Raw genomic sequence first — 24,644 nt, 5'->3', positions numbered from 1 at the left:
AGCCGTAAAAAATGTACAGAAAGATAAAAGTGAATAACTGAGGCCTATGGATGATTTATAAAAATACAAGTTCATTTTTTTTAGTATTTCACAAAGTTCTCGGTCTCAAATTAAGGGGTCTCATAATTACAGGATGAGACAGTGTTAAAAGATGGGTGGTTAGTTGGTACTTTAAAAAGTGATCTGGAATTAGAGGGGTCTCGGAATTAGAGAGTCAAGAATTGGAGGGCGATTATTTACGACCAATTTTTACATGCATAGTTTGTGAGTGACAGTGTGTGTAGGCCTAGTGACAGCAAAACAAACATTAGCAGTTAGCTGAATAATATGTTGAACATCTTTTTAGATATTACTACTACTGCCATAGACAAACTCTTTTAATTAAATTGATCTCCGGGTTCGTACACATATAGCAAATTGAATTTCAAAGACAACCGTTTTTCCAATTTTCTTATAATAAAATTGTCAATTTGTCTAGTTAGCAGAATAAGTATTATCTTTGTAGGCCTATGTGAGTGATACGCAGTATACACTGACAATTGGTTGACATTGAATGGGTGAAATTGCGCACAAACTTCACACTCTTGGCCTACAAATGGGCCTAAATGTACCATTCAGGACGAAAGGCTATTACGATTTATTCACCACCAAGGATTTCCCGCGGATGCACAGAAACACTAGTATTGAAATACTGTTGCCTACGTTATTGAAATACTGTAGCCTACATTGTTTTTTTGTTTTCATACATTGGGCGACCTTACAAACATATTGGCAACCCTACTTTGGGTCACGACCCTAATGAACTTTATAGTACAAGTACTGATTGTTTGGTATGATGGTTGGGTAATGTGCTCGCTTTCAAATGTCGGGGATCTAGGTTCGAACCTCTATAAATTCACCATACAGTACAAACAACATTATACTGAGTAGATTATTTTTAATTCGTTAATAAATTATTAACCTCCCAAAAGAGCGAGGTTTTGCCCATATTCTTCATGCTATTGTCGTCGTTGTTGTTGTTGATAAATTGTTTTTTACCACAATAACTAAAGTTTGGCAAGTCCGACTGGTTTCAAACTTGGTAGAATGCAAGATGGTAATAATAAGACGGAGCCTATTGTTTTTGGTACGTGTGTGATTATGCTAATTGCGTACTTAATATTCCATTAATGAGAAAATGTAACATACCATCATCCTAATTCCCATAAAAACTTTTAATTTAGTTGTAATAATTGTAATATTCTTCCTGTTGCTGTCATGGTCACTGGTGTAGAAAATTATTTGTTACCACGATAACTAAAGTTTGTTAAGACTTATTGGTTTCAAACTACTACTCATCAATTCTCAGAGAAAAATCACAGTGTGTGGAGGCTATGGCTATGCCTTTACTGAGCAGCGCAAAAGGAGCATTTGTAGTTGTATTTATTATTTTTTGAATGACAATGAAGTTTTATAATAAAATACTGTACAGAACAAATACAGTAATGTTAAATTATTAGGTTCTAATTTATTACAATTACCGTGTTTTGTTCCAATTACCGTGTCTATTCGAAGTAGGATACTACTAATAATAAGTGGAAAGTCGTCAATAAAAGTTAAAAGTATATATGTAATAACTTGTATATTTATCATGTTTATAATACGGCGATCTTGTTTTATAAAGGTGTACCTTATTGATCTCTGTACGTAGTATAATATAGCGCTGCTCAACACAAAGATTATATAATTTAATTACTTCCAATCGGATTCGATTTACAACGAACTATGGTTTATAATAGGTCGACTACAATAATATTACCATATTGCTGTTATGAATATCGGCTGTAAATTAATGTTTGCTTTATGGTGCATCTATATAAGTAATAATATAAGTTTCATCAAAATAGTATTTTGACATTTGATGACAATTTTCGATAAACATAATGTTAATTAAAATTAACGTAATAAAACTGGAATCCATGTAATTGAGGTATTATGCATACATATTAAACATTAATACTCAATTTGTCTCACACTATATATTCTAATTAGACTACGGTTGTTTACACTGACTGACTATAGTAATGACGAGAGGAGACACTACGCAGGCATTACTTCGCGAGACTCAAACTTTTGAAGCAGCACAGTTTTTTAGACAGATCACTGATCATTGAAGACGTCTTAGTTTCATTCCGTTGCTCGGCAGATGTGAGCCGAAGAAATGTTTGTCATAAAGGTAGTTATCATTGTCTTTTATTTTGTACATTTATCGTCAATCTTGAACGTCGACGGTTTAGATGACGTCCCTCTTTCCCACACTTTACAAAGTAGAGACATCCATGTCTTTTAGGAGTTTGAATTATTGATTGCAATATTTATATGGGGCACCCTTCAATTCGAGACCCCTCAAGTTTCAGACCACTTTTTAAATAACTAATAACAATCGCCAACCCTTTTAACACAAAGCTAACCCTCTAAGTGATTTCGAATTGGAGGGCGAAATGTATTATACCTCAATGCTATAAAGCCATAAAGTGAGACAAAGCATATCTTGCGGCCTTCTCTCTGGCCGTATTAATTATCTTACCATATTCATACAAATAATATGAAAAACGATTTAAAAGCAAAGTTCGACTCAGAAAATTTTTAAAAATTAGTTACGTCATCGAAAGGGCGAAACCTTAGTTTTTTAGGCAATATTAGTATGTTATCAATACTCTAGGTCTATCTCAAATAACGTACTTAGCATTGGCCCAGCACTATATTATGTTTTTAAAAAGTTCGATTCAATTGTGTTCAAGTTTTTATGGAATATAATTTCAAAGACAATCGTTTTCTCCATTTTTTTATTGGCAGAACAATAAATATTGCAAAGATAAAATATATATGTAATGTATTAATATATAATATAATATATAATGTATTAAGTTTTATCTTATTTCAATTACTGAAGTGACGGATTCAAGGGGGCCAGCCCTTCCCCCCCCCCCCCACACACACACACCTAAATTGTTCAAAATTTGGGCCACGCGCCCACGCCCCCTCGACCCCAGCGGAGCTCCACCTATGGACCCCGACACCCTCCCCCAGCCAAATGGTGTAGTTACTCACGCATTTCAAATCTCTCAGGTTGGTAATTATGCTATAGCAAAACTTTTAAGGGCCTTTTATTGGCAAATCCGTGGCTCTCTTTAATTATAATGAAAGTTACATTAGGTAACACAAACTGGCGTTAAAACAAACCTATGAAAACCTTAATAAATACTTTTTTTTCATGTAAACTTTCTAAATTCGATTCTGAATGTTATTGTCGCAGTACTTAAAGCAATAAATCAATGTTGCTATCAGAATTATCTTCTTCATTCTCCTATACAACCTAACTCCAGAGTAACCGAAGAATCTGCGACGCTTGTTTGAAATTGGAGATGGCCATCGGACCAGAATGATCACATCGAGCATTTATATGGCGCACTGCAGACCTAGTCCTATACAATTCAAGTGGGCAATAATAAATTAATTAAAGTAGGCCTACAGTATTTAATTTATATTCAAAAGAGATAGAAATTCCACTAGGATGGTACATATACAAAGACACACAATAGACCCTATATGGTACAAACTTGCATTGAACTGTCCTCATTAAAGCTTAAACGAGTATAAACTTCATATAGGCCTAAATTATATATATATATATATATATATATATATATATATTTCATCCGAATTAAATGTAACTGTTATCATTTAAATAAACTCTCTTACGTCAAATCGGCTAGGGGTCCGTGTACCATAAGGCCTAGATTAAGTGTTAAGTGCAAGTACAAACAAAAGGTACATGCTTAGAATCAAACATAGAATTTAAGCTAACAAACACAACATATCCAAAACAAGTCTACGTTATATTAGGCCTATATTGAAAAAAATGTAAACTTTTCAAAAATTCGGCCAAATATAGTTTGGCCGTGACTTTTCAAACGTTACGGCCAGGCAAATTTTTATACGGCCAGATTTGAGGAATCTGGCCGTCAAAAAGGCCAAATGGCAACCCTGCTCGTATCTATTGTCGTGACGTCATGGCTCGCTGGCTCACACTTGTGATCAAATAACACGCTGGCTCGCACTTTGGCAACACTCTTTGGCACTCAACTCGCCCCTAGAAAACACACCCTTGGAAACTTGCCTCATAAAAAAATTTACACTTCCTAGACCATGCAGTCTTCAAAATAAAAATTGTAACCTTTGGTAATCAACTACATTTTCCACATACATAGAAATTTTTGAAACTTTATTTAAAAAAAACCTAAACCATAATTCACCACTATAGACACTTTTTGACAAAAATGAAAAATTACGACTTTGTTACCCAATGAGAAGTGTTCTAATTATAGGCCATGGGTCGTGTCTCATATTATTTGTTATATTTTTATTATTCATTATTTTCACTTGACTCGCATAAATAATTTTGTTCGAAGAACATTTATATGCAGTTGTACTTCGCAGCACTTCACTTGCAATTTGCAATTTCTAGTCTACGGTGTAAACGTCTCATCCGAAAGACTGCGCTAATGAGACTCAGTTGCATTTCAGCCATACAGTAAAAACAAGGATAGCAGAGCGGATGGGTTTTTTAACAGGAGACCAAGGTTGCTTAAAGGTTTTCACGGTTCAGCGCACACATAGTTGCTACATTCAATCTATGCATTATTTTATTAACAATTACGCCTTTTGCGAGCTTGGTACTAATTGTTGGATCCAACTACAGCAAATTCTAGAGCTCTTTGTGCAGGTGTGTTCTCTGGCATTCGTAGCACATGTCCAAACATGGACCACATCAATTGGGTAGTAGTTGCACATGCTGTATAAAGTACCATTTGAAATGGGGCTGTGTGGTCATCGGTGACCTGTGATAACACGGAGGTGTTTGCGGTGGCAGGCATCAAGTTTATCCATGGCTACCTTTGGAGCTGCCCAGCGATATTTAATATGTCATAAATGTTTAAACAGTGCACCCTCCAATTTGCGACCCCTTTAATTCCGATAAGCCTCTAATTGGAGACCATTTATCAAATAACAAAGTCTTCAACACATAGGCCTAGCTATTAACCGTCTATAAGGTGAAGACTGAATCCCAAGACCGCCCCGAATTTTCTCAAATTGGCGAGCGAACTGTACCTCCATGCTATAGAGTTGAACAAGTCATACTGCGCGTCCTTCACTCTGGCCGTATAGATTATCTTACAAAATTCATAAAATTAATTTTGAAGAACTATTTAAAAACCAAGTTAGACTCAATGGCCGATCAAGGAATTCGAAATGGAGGGAGACTATAGGTGTGGAATTGTATAAATGGAGCGTCCATAAAAAAAAGGTGTGATCATGGCACCTTTTTCACCTTTTTTTTTTATGATTTTGAAATAAAAATTATTGGTGGGGTGGGGTTTGGGGGTGGTGGGGAAGTATACTAGGCCATCAAATCCGCCATTGCACACTTGCCTATAGCCAATTATATTATGGCGCTCCCAAAGAACATGAAATGCAATGCACTATGCATTATGAAGCGGCACAGACAGACTTAATATTTAGTGACAACCATTAAATATCTCTCAAATATATTATTTTAACAGGAAGTGTGGTTTCTGCTATTATTCCTTGTTGGATATTCTACTGGTAAGAATAACAATTTAAATGTATTGTTATTAAACTTGTTATGGTTTACATGGAAATAATGTGAAGAATAGAGAAATAACCAAGGTCTTAGTTTCGTAGACACCATTTGGGTGTATACAACGAAGACCGAAAACTATTTAAAAAAAAAAAACCGATTTTCTTTTCAATTATCTTTATGAAAGTATTTCGAAATCATCATAAAGCGCACAGAGACCATGTACTTTGCGCTATATAAGTCTCCAACCATTACCATTACCATTAAAGCCAATGCCAAGTACCATTTTCTTCACTTTTCCATCTTGGTCGTCCTCAAGGCTATCACTCCTAAATCACTCTCTACCTTATTTTCATAATACAAAAAATAGCTTGTACTATCCATTTGCCTCGGTCTAGAATAATTTTGCCCTGAAATCTAATGAATGCTATAAAGTTTATAATCAAAGTATTTATGTAGAAATACATACATATATAGCTTTATGAATTGTTCTAACTTATTTGCATATGCTTTAGGTGATGATAGTGAGGTCAAATTGAATATGGTAGGTCTCACTTCAACTCCTGCTGTTAAGCGGAATGAAGAAACTGATATTAGTGGTTTCAGTCTTGGTTCCGACAATTCAAGCAAAATCACACTCAGCATTAATCGGTTAGTCAATATGCAGAATCGTTTTACAGGAGAAGAACTTTGCAACAATGGTGATAATACAGTGAATGGTGATGTTCATCAATATGTTGATTGTAATTGTGACCATAGGTCCTGTACAGCTAAAATTTGTTGCACATCAGGTGACCGCCATGTTCACACCCGAGTCGGTGTATTCACAGCGTACGCTGAAAAAGGTTTGAGAAATGGCACCGCTACAATCATAATTCACAATTACAACAGTAAGGTTTTTTCTCTCTCTCTTTTGTGGCAAAGTCACATTTATTCATGTTCTTAATCATTTTCCATACACTTATTAAAATTCATAATTTTAATAATATACGTTGCAATTAAAGTTATATTCATAGTTTCAAACATTATACGTCTGGGGCGGATGCAGGGGGTGCAGAGGGTGCGATCGTACCCCCTAAATTGTATTAAGAAAAATAATTATTGTATTATATTGTTGATATGAATTATTGGTAAGATTTTTAAGGTACATGAGAGTGCAATTTCCGGGCACCCAGAGGTCCATATTCTCAAAATTTTCGCATGATCAGCCCCAAACATGTTGGGGCTGAGGTGGCGGACTCCAATGCACCCTTGGGCGCAGATCATGGGTGAAGGGATAAACGTCCTGGGGTGGCGCCAGGATTTTCCCGACGGTGGGGGGGGGGCTTTTCGTGAGTCAAGAAGATATGCCTGAAAATTGTTGACATAAATGCATAAATGACCCAGTTTTTAACGAAAGAGCGCTGTACAGCCAGAGTACATCTTATTTTATAGCAAAATACCCGTATCTCTGCCCACAAACATCTGAATTACCAAAAATCAGCTTGGAATATACTGTGATATTTGTAATCAATGCTTCCATTGTGTTGTTTGTTACAATAACAAGTATAATGGAAGACACTAAAACCAGATTGTAATAACTCAATGGCCGTCTGCTTGACAACCGTTTTATTCGCAACTCAACACTAAACAGCGCCACACGGCGGCTGTATGTGACAACAGGGAATAAGTTATGTACGTCATACAACATCTCACTTTCTTTATTTTCTTTTAATGTTTTTTTTTTTATTTATTTTGAACTATAGCATAATTACTTGCATGTTTATGTGATCAAGGTATTAATTAACAGAACTTCTCTATATGCCTGTTTGCATTACATGTATTTTCTTATGTGCCGATTTGTAGTTTCATATGAATTCTATGTGCCATCCTCTTTATAATGCTGATGATATCTATTATTAATTCATGTATGCTCTTTATTTATTTGTTTTATTTATTTATTTATTTATTTTTATTTATTTTTTTTTTATTTTTTATTTTTTAAACATTAACACGAACATAGGAGAAACTCTCTGCTAGAACTTTGTAACAAAGTCCTTGAATCGATTCGGCATAGTTATGGTTCTTCTGGGCCGAGTTGGTATGATTGGTGTTGAAACTTCTGTTTGTTTTCCAGTTAATGGTTGTTGTTGGTTTACTGTGCTCTTGTCACTTGTTCCATTTGGTGTTGCTGGTACTGGGATGTCCGTTGTGGACGTGATGTTTGATTTGTCGGGTGCAACTGTTGGCATTGTTTTAGCAATGTCTCTTGCTGGTGTTGTGCGTAGAAACTTTCTGTTGCGACGATAAACTTTGCCATTTGTAGTTTCTACTAAGTAAGAACGAGGTCCTACTTTTTTCGTGCAGGTTGCTGTCTGCCACTCTTGGTTGTTGTTTTCAGGCCGGAGTCTGACAGTTTCCCCAATGACAAGTTTGTTGCACTTTTGTCATACTGTAGTTTTGATATCTGTTTTCTTTTCTTAATGTGTTCTGAGACTACAGTAACTACTTGTGGTTGTAGAAGGATTTCTGTTACTGGCAAAAGTGTATTTGTTCTTCTAGACAACAGTCGTTTGCTGGGCTGTGTCCTGCATCGTTTGGTGTGTTTCTCCAGTCGAGAATTGCAAGGTTACATAGATCAGATCCTTCTTTAAAAGTTTTCTTGATCAGTTTCTTGGCAATCTTAACTGCTGCCTCTGCTTTCCCATTACTCTGACTGTGATAGGGAGAGCTGGTCACATGGTTGAACTCCCATGTCTTTGTGAATTCAGCAAATTCTCGGCTAACCCACTGTCTCCCATTGTCTGTGATCAGTGTTGATGGTATTCCTTGTAGAGCGAAGTGCGTTTTGCTGCATTCAATGATTGGTTTAGATGTTAGATCTTGTAATTCATCCAGAAACCACACATCACTGTAGTGATCTACTGTTACAAGGTAATCCTTTTTCTTATACGTAAGTATGTCTTGAGAGATTATTTCCCATGGTCTGGTAGGAATAGGGTATGACATCATTGGCTCTTTCTTCTGCTTGTCTTGGTAAGTTTGGCAGATCTAGCACTTGTCTACTATTTCTCTGATGTCTGCTGACATTCCTGGCCAGAATAAACTGTCTTTAGCTCTTCGAATTGATGCTTCAGCACCCAGAGGGCTTGAATGAGTCTTTTGCAACAGATTTTTTCTCATCTCGGTAGGTACCACGATTTTTTGTCCTTTGAATAAGACACCATCTTGAGCTGTTATTTCTTCTCGATAATTAAAGTGTTCTCGAATATTGATCGGAACTTCTGCTTTGGTCTCTGGCCAACCGTTCTTGATCATCTCCATCAGTGTTTGGCTTTGACTGTCCCTAGCTGTTGCTTGCTTCAGCAGGTACTGGGTTGTCTTACTAACATTGATGTAGTCAGCTGCATGGTAAGTATGCTCTGCTTAACCAATCCGCTATGTACATCTTACTGCCCTGCAAATACTGGATGTCCAATTTATATTTCTGCAACCTTAGCAGCATCCGTTGTAATCGCTTTGGTGCTTTGGATATAGGCTTCTTGTGTATAGCTACTAAAGGCTTATGATCCGTGTGTACCATGATCAATTCCCTGGCATAGATGTACTCATCAAATATTTCACAAGCAAACAGTATACTGAGTAACTCTTTTTCTACTTGAGCATAATTTCTTTCTGCTCCTGTTAATGCTCTGGATGCGAATGTTCCTGGATGTCCATTTTGTAGTAGAGTAGCACCTAACCCTGATTCTGAGGCATCAGATTGTATTGTTACTTCTTCTTTGATGTTGTAGTATTGCAGTACAGGTGCTGTAGTCAACATCTGCTTTATCTTGTTGAATGCCTCTATGTGATGCTCCATCCAGTCAAAAATGTGCCTCCTTGTCTGTGAGTCTTCTCAATGGTTCCGCTACATGGGATAGCCTAGGTAAGAACTTAGCAAGATAGGTTACACAGCCTATCAGCGTCTGTACTGCTTTCTTGTCGTCTGGTACAGGCATCTCATTGATGGCTTTGACCTTGAGTGGGTCTGCTTTCACTCCCTCTGAACTTAGTATATGTACAATATACTTGACTTCTGTTAGCCTAAGTTTCATTTTGCTCTTGTTCAGCTTCAGATTTACTTTCTTTGCTCTTTCAAGGAAACTGGTCAATTTGGTATCATGGTCTACAATCGCCTCCTCCATGGTTTCTCCACAGCCATATATTAAGAAGTCATCTGCCACAACTTGTACTCCTTTTAATCCTTCGATTAATTCATGCTGCCTTCTTTGGAATTCCTCTGGAGCTGTATTAATTCCAAACGGAAGTCTTAACCATTTGTACCTTCCAAACTCACTCAGTAACTCACTACTTGCTCCATCTAACTTCACCTGCCAAAAACCATCCTTGGCATCCAGTACGGAGAAAACCTTTGCATTTGTTAGCTCTGGAAAAATTCCTTCAACTGTGGGCATAGGGTATTGTGGACGTTTAAAGGCCATGTTCAAATCACGTGGATCTAAACAGATTCGTAACTTGCCTGGTTTTCTCACGACCACCATATTGCTGATCCAGTCTGTAGGGATAGTGACTTTTTCTGTCACCTTCCTGGCCTCTAATTCTTGCAGTTTCTGTTTTACATCTCCTTTCATTGCAACTGCAATTTTCCTGGCTGGATGCTTGGTTGGTGTGATATTTCTGTCAATTTCAATGTGATACTCTCCCGGTAGTTCTCCAAGACCTTCGAACACTTCAGGGTATTGTTTTAGTATTTTCTTTTCCAGTTATTGACTGCTATCTTTCTTTTGAATCTGATTAATATGCTTTGCTACTTGTATCAAACCCATTTCTATTGATGTAGAGCTTGATAACAGCGGTGCTTGTGTGGTGTCAATAATCTTAAAGGTTACTTCTGACTTCTGCTTATCATGTCGGCAGGTTATGGTAATCTCTCCTTTTACTGCAACTGCTTTATCATTATACATCTTCAGTGTTGTTGATGAAGGTCTCATATTCGGCCTGTCTGTACCTTCCAGTGTTTGCAGGTCTCGATATGACATCACGTTGCATGAAGCACCTGTGTCTATTTGACATTTTACCGCCTTGACCGCTTAACTGGTGTTTTGTAAGTGCAGTGATACCATTAGTTTGCCTTTATTATTATCACATATAGTTCCAACTGTTTCAACATTGAAGGCTGTGTCATCTGAATCAGTGTCTTCTACTCTGTTGCCAACTGCTTTTCTTTGTTTTGTTCTACACATCTCTTTGGAGTGATTCTGTAGACCACATTTTCCACACTTTTTTCCATAGGCTGGGCATTTTTCATTCTTAAATTCGTGAACTTTCCCGCAATATCGACATGTACCTGACCGTGTGCTGTTAATCTTTGTTGTAGTGGTTTTGCCATGTTTTTTCTTTGTTGTTGGTTTGTCTGACTTTTTTTGTACTCTTTTGACTCTTTGCAAAATTCACCACCTGTGTTTCATTACCAGCTACTTCCGATAGCTGCTGCGTCGTTGTTTCACTGACTTTAAGCAATTCAATTGCCCTTTCCAGGTTGCATTCTTTCTTGCAGAACAATCTGGCTCTAGCTGTTTTGTCCCATGCACCTAAAACTAAACGATCCCTTATCATTTCATCGTTGAGTGCTCCGAATTTACATGGTTCTGCCAACTTTTTCAGTCTATGTACATATTGACTGATGTTTTCTTTTGGTTGTTGTTCAGCACCATGAAATATAAATCTGTCGTACAAAACGTTTCGAGTGGGTGTGAAGTGAGCTTGCAGCTTGGATAAAAAATTACCAGGGCCTGAAAACTTTGTTTTCTTGTCAACTGTGTTGATTTGTGAGATTCTACGTCGTGGTAGGTTCTTCTTTGTAATTTCATCTAATCCATTTGATGTAATATCCCACTTCTGACACCATGTTGTTTGTTACAATAAAAGTATAATGGAAGACACTAAAACCAGATTGTAATAACTCAATGGCCGTCTGCTTGACAACCGTTTTATTCGCAACTCAACGATAAACAGCGCCACACGGCGGCTGGATGTGACAACAGGGAATAAGTTATGTACGTCATACAACACATCATGTCTGCAGTGACTCACTATTAATGAATTTAAGTTCCACTCATCCAATGAAACCTACTGGAACTGTATTCGCTGTCGTCTGCCTGACTTTTCAGATTCTTTTTTTGAAAAAAAAAAAACTCAAGTGAAAGCTCATCATCGTCATCATCACCATCGCTCAACCAGTTTGCCTCATCTAGCTTCAATTAACTCTACAGTACTAACTGCAGAAGCATTAAAAATAACTTCTTGACTTAGATATTCTTATTAATACTCATAATCCAGACATCTTAACCTTATGTGGAACATGACTAGATGATTCAGTTGATAACTGTGAGATACTTTCCGACCATTTTACAACTTTTCGTAAGGATAGATTGTCAAGAGGTGGAGGTGTGTTAATTTCAGTTAAAAATAGTTTAAGACCATCTTTAGTTTCTACATCCTCCATTGCTGAAATTATATGGGTATCTTTCACATGTGACAAAAGAAAGTTTGTTATTGGTTGTTGCTATAGGCCCCCCTTAGCTGATAATATCTGTTTCAGAAGAGATAGCTGCATCCCTAAATTATATAAGTAACAACCAATCTAATTTTGACTGTATTTTCTAAGCTGGTGATTTTAACCTCAGTTCCATCAATTGGAAAGAGAATGTTATTTGTACCAATAATAATACTACTCAAATTATACTTAATGGTTTTAATAGTCTAGGGCTTATTCAACTGGTACAGTCTCCTACCCATGTTTCCTGTTGTTAACTGTAATGGTGAATAGGGAAATATATTAGATCTGTTCTTATGTAACGATATCAGTTTTGTATATGACGGTTCCGTGAATCATCCTTTGGGAACTTTCGATCACCTGTCACTAAATATTACACTTAACTTACCATTGCCTTATTGTAAACATAATTACCAACAAAATAGATATGACTTTACAAAGGCTGATTTTGTTCGACTACGACATAATGTTATAAATGCTCCATGGAATGATATGCTAAAATGCTTCTGAGACAATGTATGGGAATGTTGGTCAAATATTTTCCAAACATGATGTATTGACGATGCTGTCCCCCGTATTAAGTACAAGGGTAGGCCAAGAAATCCATGGATAACCTCAAATATTGTTCATCTTTCACATAAGAAAAAATATCTTTATAGAAAAATTTGAAAAAAAGGTTCTTGTAAAGAAAGCATTCATTGGAAAAATTCACTAAAATTCGTAAGAAGCTTCGTCAACTTACCAGACATAGTTACAGGTTATACTTAGATAAGCTTGGAGATAATTTCAAATCCAATCCTAAGAGATTCTGATCATTTGTTCAGAATAAACGGAATGTCAGCCCTCCATCTGATTTTATGTATGAGGGTGTGTTATTACAGTCATCCACTAAAGTATTACAAGCTTTTAATACTTATTTTAAACAATGTTTTACTATTGATGAACGTGTATTGCCAATTTACTCTGATTATCCTGCTCATAACTCACCTATGGAAAACCTTTTCATACTTCCTGAGTCCATCCATAGTATTATTATTAAGCTTAAAAATATTAGCTCACCTGGTCTTGATGGCATATCTGCTAGAACCCTTAAACCCAGAGCAGATGTCATTTCTTATTCTCTTGCCGACTTATTTAACCTTACCCTTTCCGTTGGGTTCATCCCCACTGCTTGGAAAACCTCATGTGTGTCCCCCATATACAAAGGTACTGGTGAAAAAATGGACATAAAAATGTACCGCCCAATTGCACCAACATCTGTCATTTGTAAAATCCTGGAGCGCCTTATTTATAATCATGTGTATAATTTTCTTGAATCTAATTCCATTATCTCACCCTTTCAATTTGGTTTCCGTAAAGGCTACTCGTGTTTTTTGACAAAGTGAGCCACCACACTTTCCTAAGTTACATGCCAGGTTTCTCAAGGCAACTGTGGTCTTGGACCAAACACTTCCTAACTAACATCTCAATGTGTCCGTTTTCAAGGCAGCATTTCAAATTTTGTTACCGTGACATCTGGAGTACCCCAGGCTACTACTAAGACCTTTATACTTTTTTATATTTACTAATGACTTAATTTCGTCAATTTCTCCCGGTACGTCAATGTTCATATATGCAGACGACTCGCTTATCTACAGACCCATCCGAAGCGCTAATGACCATACCACTCTCCAGAATGACCTTAATAACATATTTCAATGAAGCCATTTTAATAGCATGACCCTTAACTGCTAGCAAATGTAAAACCATGTGTATCACTAGAAAAAAAAAATATCCATTTAAACTATACCATAAATTTTACCCCTCTGTCCTTAGTTACCACGCACAAATACCTTGGAGTTACCATTTCATCCGACCTTAAATGGAACGCACATATAAGTTGCATTACTTCAAAAGCACTGTGCACACTTAATTTAATTAAACGCACTTGTGGCCCACATCCCCTTTCTCTTGTTCCTTTTAAATTTTTAGTTAGGCCATTATTGGAATATGCGTGCACTGTCTGGAATCCTCACCTTAAATTAAATATTGAAAATATTGAAACCGTTCAAAGAAACTTCACTCGCTATTTCTTAAAAACTCCATGATTCCCCCACCAAACCGGATACATTCAATACACGGATCGCCTTACTCACCTTAACCTCTTATCTCTTACAGATAGAAGAAATTTCCTTTGCCTTATGTTCATTTACAAAATTATTCATGGCTGTGTTAACATTTCGGTTACCTCCTTCTTATTTTTTAATACGCGCAAACCACATCCCAATGCACTGCATTTTTAATTTTTTCACAATACCCCTTTGCTATGGAACAACATCAATTCAGCCTGCAGACAATCGCCATCTATCTCCACATTCCGAAAAAAATCTCTTAATGACATTTAGAAATCAATAATCAATCACTATATTATGATTATTATACTTAGTTCTGTGATCATTATTATGAATAATATTCTTATTATAATTTTACTTATTTCTGTGATCATTATTATTATTTTTATTATTATTATTATTATTATTGTTATTATTATTGTTATTATTGTTATTGTTGTTGCTGTTATTATTATTATATTATTATTATTCTATGCTTTGGTAGTTGACACTTGTACAGGGAATATCTCCCTTTGTTAACTACCATCTCATGTGAGGAAATAAAATTATGAAAAATATGAAATAATACTCGACTCGAGTGCGCGTGCCTTTATTATAGTTTGAGAACTGAGAAAAAGATAAGATCGGCTTTCGGCACATGAAGTAATATTTTCTATGGTACATCACAGCGATTAATTAGATCGATGATGATGAATTTTCCTATATAAGTCTAACCATTGTTTCCATTGCTTTGGTATACATTCCATAATAATGTTTAATTCCGTAAGCTAATTTATGTTATTATTAAGCTAACTTTTAATATATTTAGGACATACTCTTCCATTAACATCCAGTAAGTCATTTATATATATAAACCCACCATCTATCCAATTTTTAAAAAACAGTTACATTTTTTGATTAACTGTTTTGTTGCATGAACCAATTACCCCCAAATGATCTGTTGTTTCGCTTCCTTCGCATTTGAAAGCTCTTTTGCGTCTTTCAGCGTTATGCCAGGCATAGATTACTCCTTGATAAAAAAAAAAAAAAAAAAAAAAAAAAAAAGGAGGTAAAGAGCCAAGAGCTTTTATCTTCAATATTCATGTGCACAATTAAACAATTGGTTCCCATATTCCAATTTCCTTTGCTTAGCAAAATTCTATTCAGCCAGCTTGCTTTTAAAGAATCATACACACATTAAAAGTCTCCTAGATTTAGGCCTCCATATTTGGTTTTTCCAATAATAATTTTCCTTGATATTTTATCAGGCTTATCATTCCATAAAAACTTGAAGATAATTGAATCTATCTCTTTGAAAACGAAAGATGGTACTGGGATAGAAGTTGCGACGTACGTTAATTGAGACAGACCTAGAGTATTGATAACTCTTACTCTGCCTAACAAACTAATTAAGGTTTCTCCTTTTCCATGGCATAATTAATTTTTAAAATTTTCTTATTTTTTGGTCCATATTTTTTTCATGGCTTTTATGAAATGCAAAGGAACTCACGTACAGTACATTTATTTTTATTTCCAAAGCCGATGTAAAACCGATTGTTCGTGCCAAGACCGTCAGTGCAGGTGATATCAACGTTACGTTGGGCGTTAGAAGAGAGTCTAATATAAAATTACAATGGATGAAGGACGGAGATTTAATCCAAAAATGGAACGATATGGCGGAGATTTTATTCGACACGATTTCCGTAGCTGATGCTGGGATTTATGAATGTTATGATGAAAATGAAAGGAAAAACCATGCTTTTATGCAGCTGATTGTAAGAGGTAGGATGTATCATTGATTCATTTTAATAACTTCCACACGGCCATTATTTTACATTACAGAATTTTGATTTCGTAGTCAAAAGTCAAACTTCCTGAGCCCCGCTATGTTTGACTTAAGTACCGTAATGTCGTTCTCATACTTCGAAGATGTTTTCAATGTGTCTTAATTTGATAATTAGAAGTGAATCATTTTTTTAAATAAAATGTTGGTAGACCTTTGAATTCATGTTGACATTTAGGAGGTGAGAGGGTAACAATGGTAACCTTATAATTCGATATATCAAGAGACACCCTACCCACCTCAGCCCCACCATGGTCGGGGCTGAGGTGTGAACGATTTAAGATATTGCATCTGTAGACATCCGGAAATGATGCAGTCTCGTACTTTAATTAAAATAGCTATATATTTTTAATCCAATGAAAGTTTCAATAAATTTCACCGAAGTCGAAAAGTTAGAGTAGACTATCACCTCATCAAAATATTAGGATGTTTAGATGCAAGTTAACGTTCCAGTATTAGGCCTAGTTATATATTATTTTACATTGATAAACCTGCACAGTAAAATGTTTGGAGAAGTATGCTTAGCCCCACCCCAGTAATTTCACCCCTGGCAAGTTTAGCCTACTTCAGAATATTGGAAAAAGTATCTTCTTTTATCTTTGACATTCCATCAAACAATGATTTTCTGGTTTCATCTACTTAATAGCATTCATTTAGTATTAACATTGTATTTAACAGGATTGACTTGTGTTTCAGAGTGTCCACATAATAAATGGTCTCCGCCTAAATGCAACATGAGCTGCGAGGTGTGCTACAATGGAGGGGTATGTGATACATACATCGGAAACTGTATTTGCCCTTCGGGATTTGAAGGAACTAATTGCGAAATACGTGAGTAAATTAAGGAATACACTCTTAATTTGCTAGGAGTAATTTCAATATTAAACTCATTGAAAGTAACAGTGTACAGCATACTTAAATTTCATTATCTATTTGAAGGGTGATTTATGCAGGACTAGAAGGATTTACTTTTGACAAAATTGTGTTTATTTTGAAATTTATTAAGCATTGCCTATGTTTTGTATATAACATCCGAAATTTTATAAATATGGATGATCATGCTTTATAGTGTTCATTAATATGATTCAATACGTGAATTTTGTTAGTAGGCATTTTTAAGTATACGTTATCAATAAACCAGCAACATAATATTGTTTCCAAATCAAAAATGCATAAATTATACTGTTCTAATATTTATTGTATAGCCTATACTGCCACGATGGCATACCATCACAATATACCATCAATATCACAATAACCATAACCATCACATTAAATCAACATAATATAATTTGTTCATCACAATAACCTTAGACATACCTTCACTCACCCACATTATCACGTATCATCACAATAACCAACATTATCATCATAACCATCTCCATCATTATCACCTCATCACAATAACTAAAATTATAACCATAACAATTACTCACGTATTATCACGATAATTATAAACATAATTATCATCATAACATCACTATCGCGTATCATCATAATAACCATAAGCATCACCATGACCATCACTATCACGTATCATCACCAATCACCAAAAATATCACTATCATCATAACCATTACTCAAGTATTATCACAAAATATATAACATAATCATCACCATAACAACACTATCACGTATCATCACCAATAACCAAAAATATCACTATCATCATAACATCAATCATGTATTATCACAAAAATTATAAACATAATCATCACTATAACAACACTATCACGTATCATCACCAATAACCAAAAATATCACTATCATCATAACATTACTCATGTATTATCACAAAAATTATAAACATAATCATCGCCATAACAACACTATCACGTATCATCACCAATAACCATAAATATCACCATTAAAAATATTAATATCTTCATTATCATTATCATTTGATTTTTCACTATTTATTCAGTACTTCAAAACATAATGTACATAACAGAAAGCTAAAAAAATCTCATTTTTAAGTTCATGTTACGAAGAAAAAAAGATCATCAAAAGCAGGTTAGTAAAGTTTATATTTATTTAGTTTTTTTTCGACATGAAAATATTTAGCAACTTCTTAACGATTTGGTTTGCACTGTAGATGTTGTTTTTGGTTTACAGCTACTGGCAACATACTTGGAAGCGACGAGGAGTGCCACCCAACTGGTAATAATAACGGATGCAAAAGGAAACTGGTTTGCCCACCAATGCCACAAGGCTGTGCCTGTCACTCTGGCTGGAACGGAACTGACTGTCAAACGAGTAAGTTTATAACGGATTGAAATTTAAAAATTCTTCCTTCATTTTAAACCGAAAGTTCTCAATAATGTTTATGATAATTTTAGAGGTAACATAAATGTAAAATATCTGTTTTCGTAAATAACATAGTCCTTTAAATTATAAAAATATAATTAAAGATTGTTTAACTGTACTTTTTTCCCAATAATATAGAATAACATTTTACTCAACAATGGTTAAACTAATAAAATAACATTATTATTATTTCGTTCTAATAACTTTGTAAATATTGACGTGCACGTCATAGATAAATCTATTAACAATATTAAAAATAGGCCTAACGAAATGAAATAAGTTTGATAATAATAATGATAATAATAATAATAATATAGCCAGTAATAATAGTAATTCCAGTATAATGTCTTATTTAAAAATTTTCTACACATCGGCATATGGACTGACAGTCCACGAAACATCAGTAATTTGAACTGTAATTACTAATGTAACTCACAACAAAAATTAATTATAAATCAAATAAAACCACTGTATATAAAGATGTATTTTAAAAATGTATTTATAACGTATAATGCAATATAGTACCATTTCTTAAACTGTATTTATAATAAATAGCATTATTATTTTCAACTATGTTGTTATATTTAGAATGTAAAAATGGCAAGTATGGCGCTGACTGTTTACAAGATTGTCATTGTGACTTTAGCAAGTGTGATCATTCCAGAGGCTGTGAGGAGGGTGCAGAATGCCACTCTGGCTACAAGAGTCCACGTTGTTTAGGTAAAAACCAATTCATTATTACTATTAGGTGAATTGTAAAAGAAAATTTACTGCATGTGTTTGTGCATTGTAAGAAGTGTTTCCCTTTATGGGTTTTTGTGAAAAACTTTGTGTTTGAAATATACCAGGAAATTTACTCATTTTAAACTCATTTTAGTTTTGGCGACAAAAGTTTACCAAGTATAAAAAATTATATTTTGCTTTTTAACAAAATATTATATTTAGGCCCGCAAAATACAAAATAGTAAACCTCACTACAAAAACCTTAGATTTATATTAGAGAGATTCAAGAAAATATTTAATGCTTAAAGAAGGGCGTGATGGGTTTTAGGTGCTGTTTGTTTATTTTTTATTTTGGTTTTTGTTCTTTTTGTGTGTCAGTGTATGTGTCCGACTTTTGTTAGACTTTGTTGTTTGATTAAAATAAAGGAAAAGGAAGAATTGTGTAAGATTAGAGGCTTGGCGGTGTTTTGGCGTGGCGGTTGCTGTTCTGCTTCTATAAAAGATACACATTCACCAACCAATGGCGGCGTCATGGACGGGAAAGAGTAGATATTTCATAAAATACACATTCACCACCCAGATGTGTAGAAAACCTTCTTCTCCTCATTATCATAATTATTATCATCAACATCATCATCATTTTTTGTTTGTTTATTATTTATTGCCCTCATTATTATAACATCAACACAAAAACATAAATACACAAAAATGAGAGCAAGAGGATAACCCTATAAGCACTATGAGCTTGTTTCTATAGGTGTCCTCGACCAATAAAAATAGAAGCAAATAAAAAAACATTATGTTTTTATTAAATGTTTTTTAAGTAAATATTTAAATGTATTATGGTTTTCAATTTCCTTTAAACAATTTTGCAATTCATTCCATTTTTTAAATTCCATTATAGTAAAATGTCTTATCAACTTGATGATATCATCCTCATCATTATTATTATCATCACCATCATTATCATAATTATCCTCATTAGGCCTATTAGGAGTGATGTTTTGACCTAACGTTTTATCATAAACCTGACGTTTTATTATACTCAGTACGTTCCCAAAATATAAGTGATTCAGGTGGGAATCGAACCCAGCGGATCAAGTGTTAGTTTACTTGAACCTACCGTTTAGAGACTAGGCTTATGTTTATCTGCGCGCTATATACTCAATCAAATTATTATTATTATTATTATTATTATTATTATTATTATTATTATTATTATTATTATTATTATTATTATTATTATTATTATACTGTCCAAAAGTGGACCGCATTCAGGAATGATGATGAATAATTGAAACATATATCTAAGTATATCTAATAATATTTACCCAGGCTAGGCCACTTATGAGATAACCAGAGTATTGATTTAATTAAAGCAGTTTTTAGCGATTTATCGGGGCACTAATTGAAAAATGTTTATGTCAAATTATTATGGACCTATAATTCGTATTATAACTCAATGATAATTTATCAACTGCGTTGCATGAATGAATGAATAAATTAATTAATTAATTGATTAATTAATTGGTTGGTTGGTTGGTTGGTTGGTTGGTTGGTTGGTTGGTTGATTGGTTGTTTGGTTGGTTGGTTGGTTGGTTGATTGGTTGGTTGGTTGGTTGGTTGAATTAATTAATTAATTAATTAATTAATTAATTGCATTCCTTCATTCATTCATTCGTTATATAATTAATAAATTAATTAATTCATTCATTCATTCATTGTAGTGCTTTTATAGCAGCGCCTAATAGCATGGAAACCACTCTTGGAAACGTACCTTTATGCCAATGGACCTATAATTCGTATTATAGTTCCATAATAGTTTGTAAATGTGTACCATTCAATCACGAACACTGTTTGTGATGATGAATGGTTTACTGTCAGTTAATGTCTAAAAGTCTAACCTCTTCTTTCACAACAGTGCCTTGTTTATATGATTTACTGGACTTTTATTTCATACTAACGTAAATATTCTCTCTAAATGTGCGATGTTTTCTTGTAATAAGACTTATATAACATAAATCATAGGCTCTGCTGTAAAAACACTAAAATGAATGAATGCATTAATTAATTAATTAATCTAAATAACATAAATCATAATCCAACAATTTCCCACGTGCATTTTTCAGCAACAAATTCCAACAAAAAACAACTCATGGTAATGTTTACCTTGATGTCAAATTAGTTTTGGACCTATAATTCGTATTATAGCTCAATGATAGTTTGTAAATGTCAACCATTCCATCGCGATCCCTGTCGATGATGATGTTAAAGAATAGTTTATGTCAGTTAATATAAGTCTAACCTCTTATTTTGCAGCAGCGCCTTAGGTTAATATAACTTAGTGGAGTCTTATTCTAAACACCTAACGAACATTTATTCTCTTAATGTGCAAGTTTTTCTTGTGAAAAGATCGAAATAACATAAATCGTGGTCTAACAGTTTTCAACGTTTATATGTTTCAGCAACAAACACCAACGGACCAACGAGTGATAGAACGACCAGCATGGAAACCACTCATGGTAATGCCCCCATTATAGTAAAATGTCTTATCAACTTGATGATATCATCCTCATCATTATTATTGTCATCACCATCATCATCATAATTATCATCATTAGGCATATTAGGAGTGATGTTTTGACCTACCTGACGTTTTATCATACTCAGTACGTTCCCAAAATATAAGTGATTCAGGTGGGAATCGAACCCAGCGGATCAAGAGTTAGTTTACTTGAACCTACCGTTTAGAGACTAGGCTTATGTTTATCTGCGCGCTATATACTCAATCGTCTATTATTATTATTATTATTATTATTATTATTATTATTATTATTATTATTATTATTATTATTATTATTATTATTATTATACTGTTCAAAAGTGGACCGCATTCAGGAATGATGAAGATAGTGGGGCATGGCAATTTTTTTGCTATGGCTCAAGCAGATTTTGTAAGACAGAGTTTATGTTCTGGTCATTGGAGAAATGAAATAATTTGAATTAGGGGCTTGCAATCGGTTTCAAAATATCATAATGGTCGTTAACAATATGAATTTTTTATATAATAAAGTAAAATTTATATTTCTTACTTATTCATATAACATTTTACGTAGATCTATGTGACTTTTTTTTTAATTCTATTAATATTGGACAATGAATTACAGTAAAGTATACACAAAACTCAAACGCCAAAGATTATCAAAATGTGAACCGTATTATCCAATTCCCCTATACAGTAGGTGATTCAAATTCAGGGCCCGGTTGATTGCATGACAGGGGCCCAAGGGGACTATCGTCCCAGAAGAAAGACTCATAATTGGTGGTCATTTAGCAAAAGAAAAATAATTGAAACATATATCTAAGTATATCTAATAATATTTCCAATGATAATTGGTATTGGTATTGATCACGTTTATTGTATGTTTCAGATAAAGTATCCAGCGAAGAATCGAGTGATAGAACAACCTCTATGAAAACACCATATGGTAATGTACCTCGAGGTCAAAATAATACTAACTTATCGTTTTTAATGCATCTAGTTTATGATATACAACTTTAATACCTGCTTCATATACGCATGGAATATATATATTACCATGAGATAAGCAATAAGGTGATTTTTCCGGCCGTAGTCTAGACCCAGGCTAGGCCATTTATGAGATAACCAGAGTATTGATTTAATTAAAGCAGTTTTTAGCGATTTATCGGGGCACTAATTGAAAAATGTTTATGTCAAATTATTATGGACCTATAATTCGTATTATAACTCAATGATAATTTTATCAACTGCGTTGCATGAATGAATGAATAAATTAATTAATTGATTAATTAATTGGTTGGTTGGTTGGTTGATTGGTTGGTTGATTGGTTGTTTGGTTGGTTGGTTGAATTAATTAATTAATTAATTGCATTCTTTCATTCATTCATTCGTTATATAATTAATAAATTAATTAATTCATTCATTCATTCATTGTACTGCTTTTATAGCAGCGCCTAATAGCATGGAAACCACTCTTGGAAACGTACCTTTATGCCAATGGACCTATAATTCGTATTATAGTTCCATAATAGTTTGTAAATGTGTACCATTCAATCACGAACCCTGTTTGTGATGATGAATGGTTTACTGTCAGTTAATGTCTAAAAGTCTAACCTCTTCTTTCACAACAGTGCCTTGTTTATATGATTTACTGGACTTTTATTTCAAACACTAACGTAAATATTCCCTCTAAATGTGCGATGTTTTCTTGTAATAAGACTTATATAACATAAATCATAGGCTCTGCTGTAAAAACACTAAAATGAATGAATGCATTAATTAATTAATTAATCTAAATAACATAAATCATAATCCAACAATTTCCCACGTGCATTTTTCAGCAACAAATTCCAACGGACCGTCGAGTGATAGAACGACCAGTATGGAAACAACTCATGGTAATGTACCTTGATGTCAAATTATTATGAACCTATAATTCGTATTATAGCTCAATAATAATTTGTAAAATGAAACTATTCCATCGCCAACCCTGTCGATAATGATGTTAAAGAATGGTATATGTCAGTTAATATAAGTCTAACCTCTTCTTTTGCAGTAGCGCCATAGGTTAATATAACTTACTGGAGTTTTATTCTAAACACATAACGGACATCTCTCTTAATGTGCAAGTTTTTCTTGTGAGAAGATCGCAATAACATAAATCGTGGTCTAACAGTTTTCAACGTTTATATGTTTCAGCAACAAGCACCATCGGACCAACTAGTGATAGAACGACTAGCTTGGAAACCACTCATGGTAATGTACCTTGATGTCAAATTAGTTTTTTAATAGCTCAATGATAGTTTGTAAATGTCAACCATTCCATCGCGATCCCTATCGATGATGATGTTAAAGAATAGTTTATGTCAGTTAATATAAGTCTAACCTCTTATTTTGCAGCAGCGCCTTATGTTAATATAACTTAGTGGAGTCTTATTCTAAACACCTAACGAACATATATTATCTTAATGTGCAAGTTTTTCTTGTGAGAAGATCGAAATAACATAAATCGTGGTCTAACAGTTTTCACCGTTTATATGTTTCAGCAACAAACACAAACGGACCAACGAGTGATCGAACGACCAGCATGGTAACCACTCATGGTAATGTACCTTGATGTTAAATTATTATGAACCTATAAATGTAGAAGTTTTTCTTGCGATCAGATCGAGATAACAAATCGTATTCTAAGAGTTTTCCACGATTATATTTTAGCAACAAATTTCAACGGACCATCGAGTGATAGAATGACCAACATGGAAACCATTTATGGTAATGTACCTTTATGCCAAAATAACATGGGCTTATAATTCGTATTATAGTTCCAGATAGTGTAAATGTGTCATGAAGACGATGAATGTTTTATCTTAGTTAATATAAGTCTAACCTCTTCATTTCCAGCAGCGTCTTTAATTTACTGAAGTTTTATTTTAAACACTAACGTGTTAATAAAACTTACT

At 34.2% G+C, this 24,644-nt stretch overlaps 2 protein-coding genes across 2 annotated transcripts in view; one reads left to right on the top strand and one right to left on the bottom strand.

The window, feature by feature from the left end:
* Positions 1–8,152: 8,152 nt before the first annotated feature.
* LOC117122162 (uncharacterized protein K02A2.6-like) lies at positions 8,153–8,629 on the bottom strand. The gene has a single exon (XM_033267672.1). The coding sequence runs from the start codon at positions 8,627–8,629 to the stop codon at positions 8,153–8,155; it is 477 nt and encodes a 158-aa protein (XP_033123563.1).
* Positions 8,630–15,942: 7,313 nt separating this feature from the next.
* The window catches only part of LOC117122143 (cell wall protein IFF6-like), a 16,461-nt gene continuing 7,759 nt past the window's right edge, over positions 15,943–24,644 (top strand). Inside the window, exons 1-8 of the mRNA XM_033267635.1 lie at positions 15,943–16,051; positions 16,809–16,943; positions 18,228–18,368; positions 19,008–19,139; positions 22,574–22,630; positions 23,526–23,582; positions 23,884–23,940; positions 24,231–24,287. Coding sequence (XP_033123526.1) covers positions 15,943–16,051; positions 16,809–16,943; positions 18,228–18,368; positions 19,008–19,139; positions 22,574–22,630; positions 23,526–23,582; positions 23,884–23,940; positions 24,231–24,287 — 745 coding nt within the window. The remainder of the gene's footprint in view (positions 16,052–16,808; positions 16,944–18,227; positions 18,369–19,007; positions 19,140–22,573; positions 22,631–23,525; positions 23,583–23,883; positions 23,941–24,230; positions 24,288–24,644) is intronic.

Source organism: Anneissia japonica, unplaced genomic scaffold, assembly GCF_011630105.1.
Source record: "Anneissia japonica isolate Jap-2015-1 unplaced genomic scaffold, ASM1163010v1 scaffold1208_len1460985_cov181, whole genome shotgun sequence".
Taxonomy (NCBI): Eukaryota; Metazoa; Echinodermata; class Crinoidea; order Comatulida; family Comatulidae; genus Anneissia; species Anneissia japonica.
This window is presented reverse-complemented; position numbering and strand designations above follow the sequence as displayed.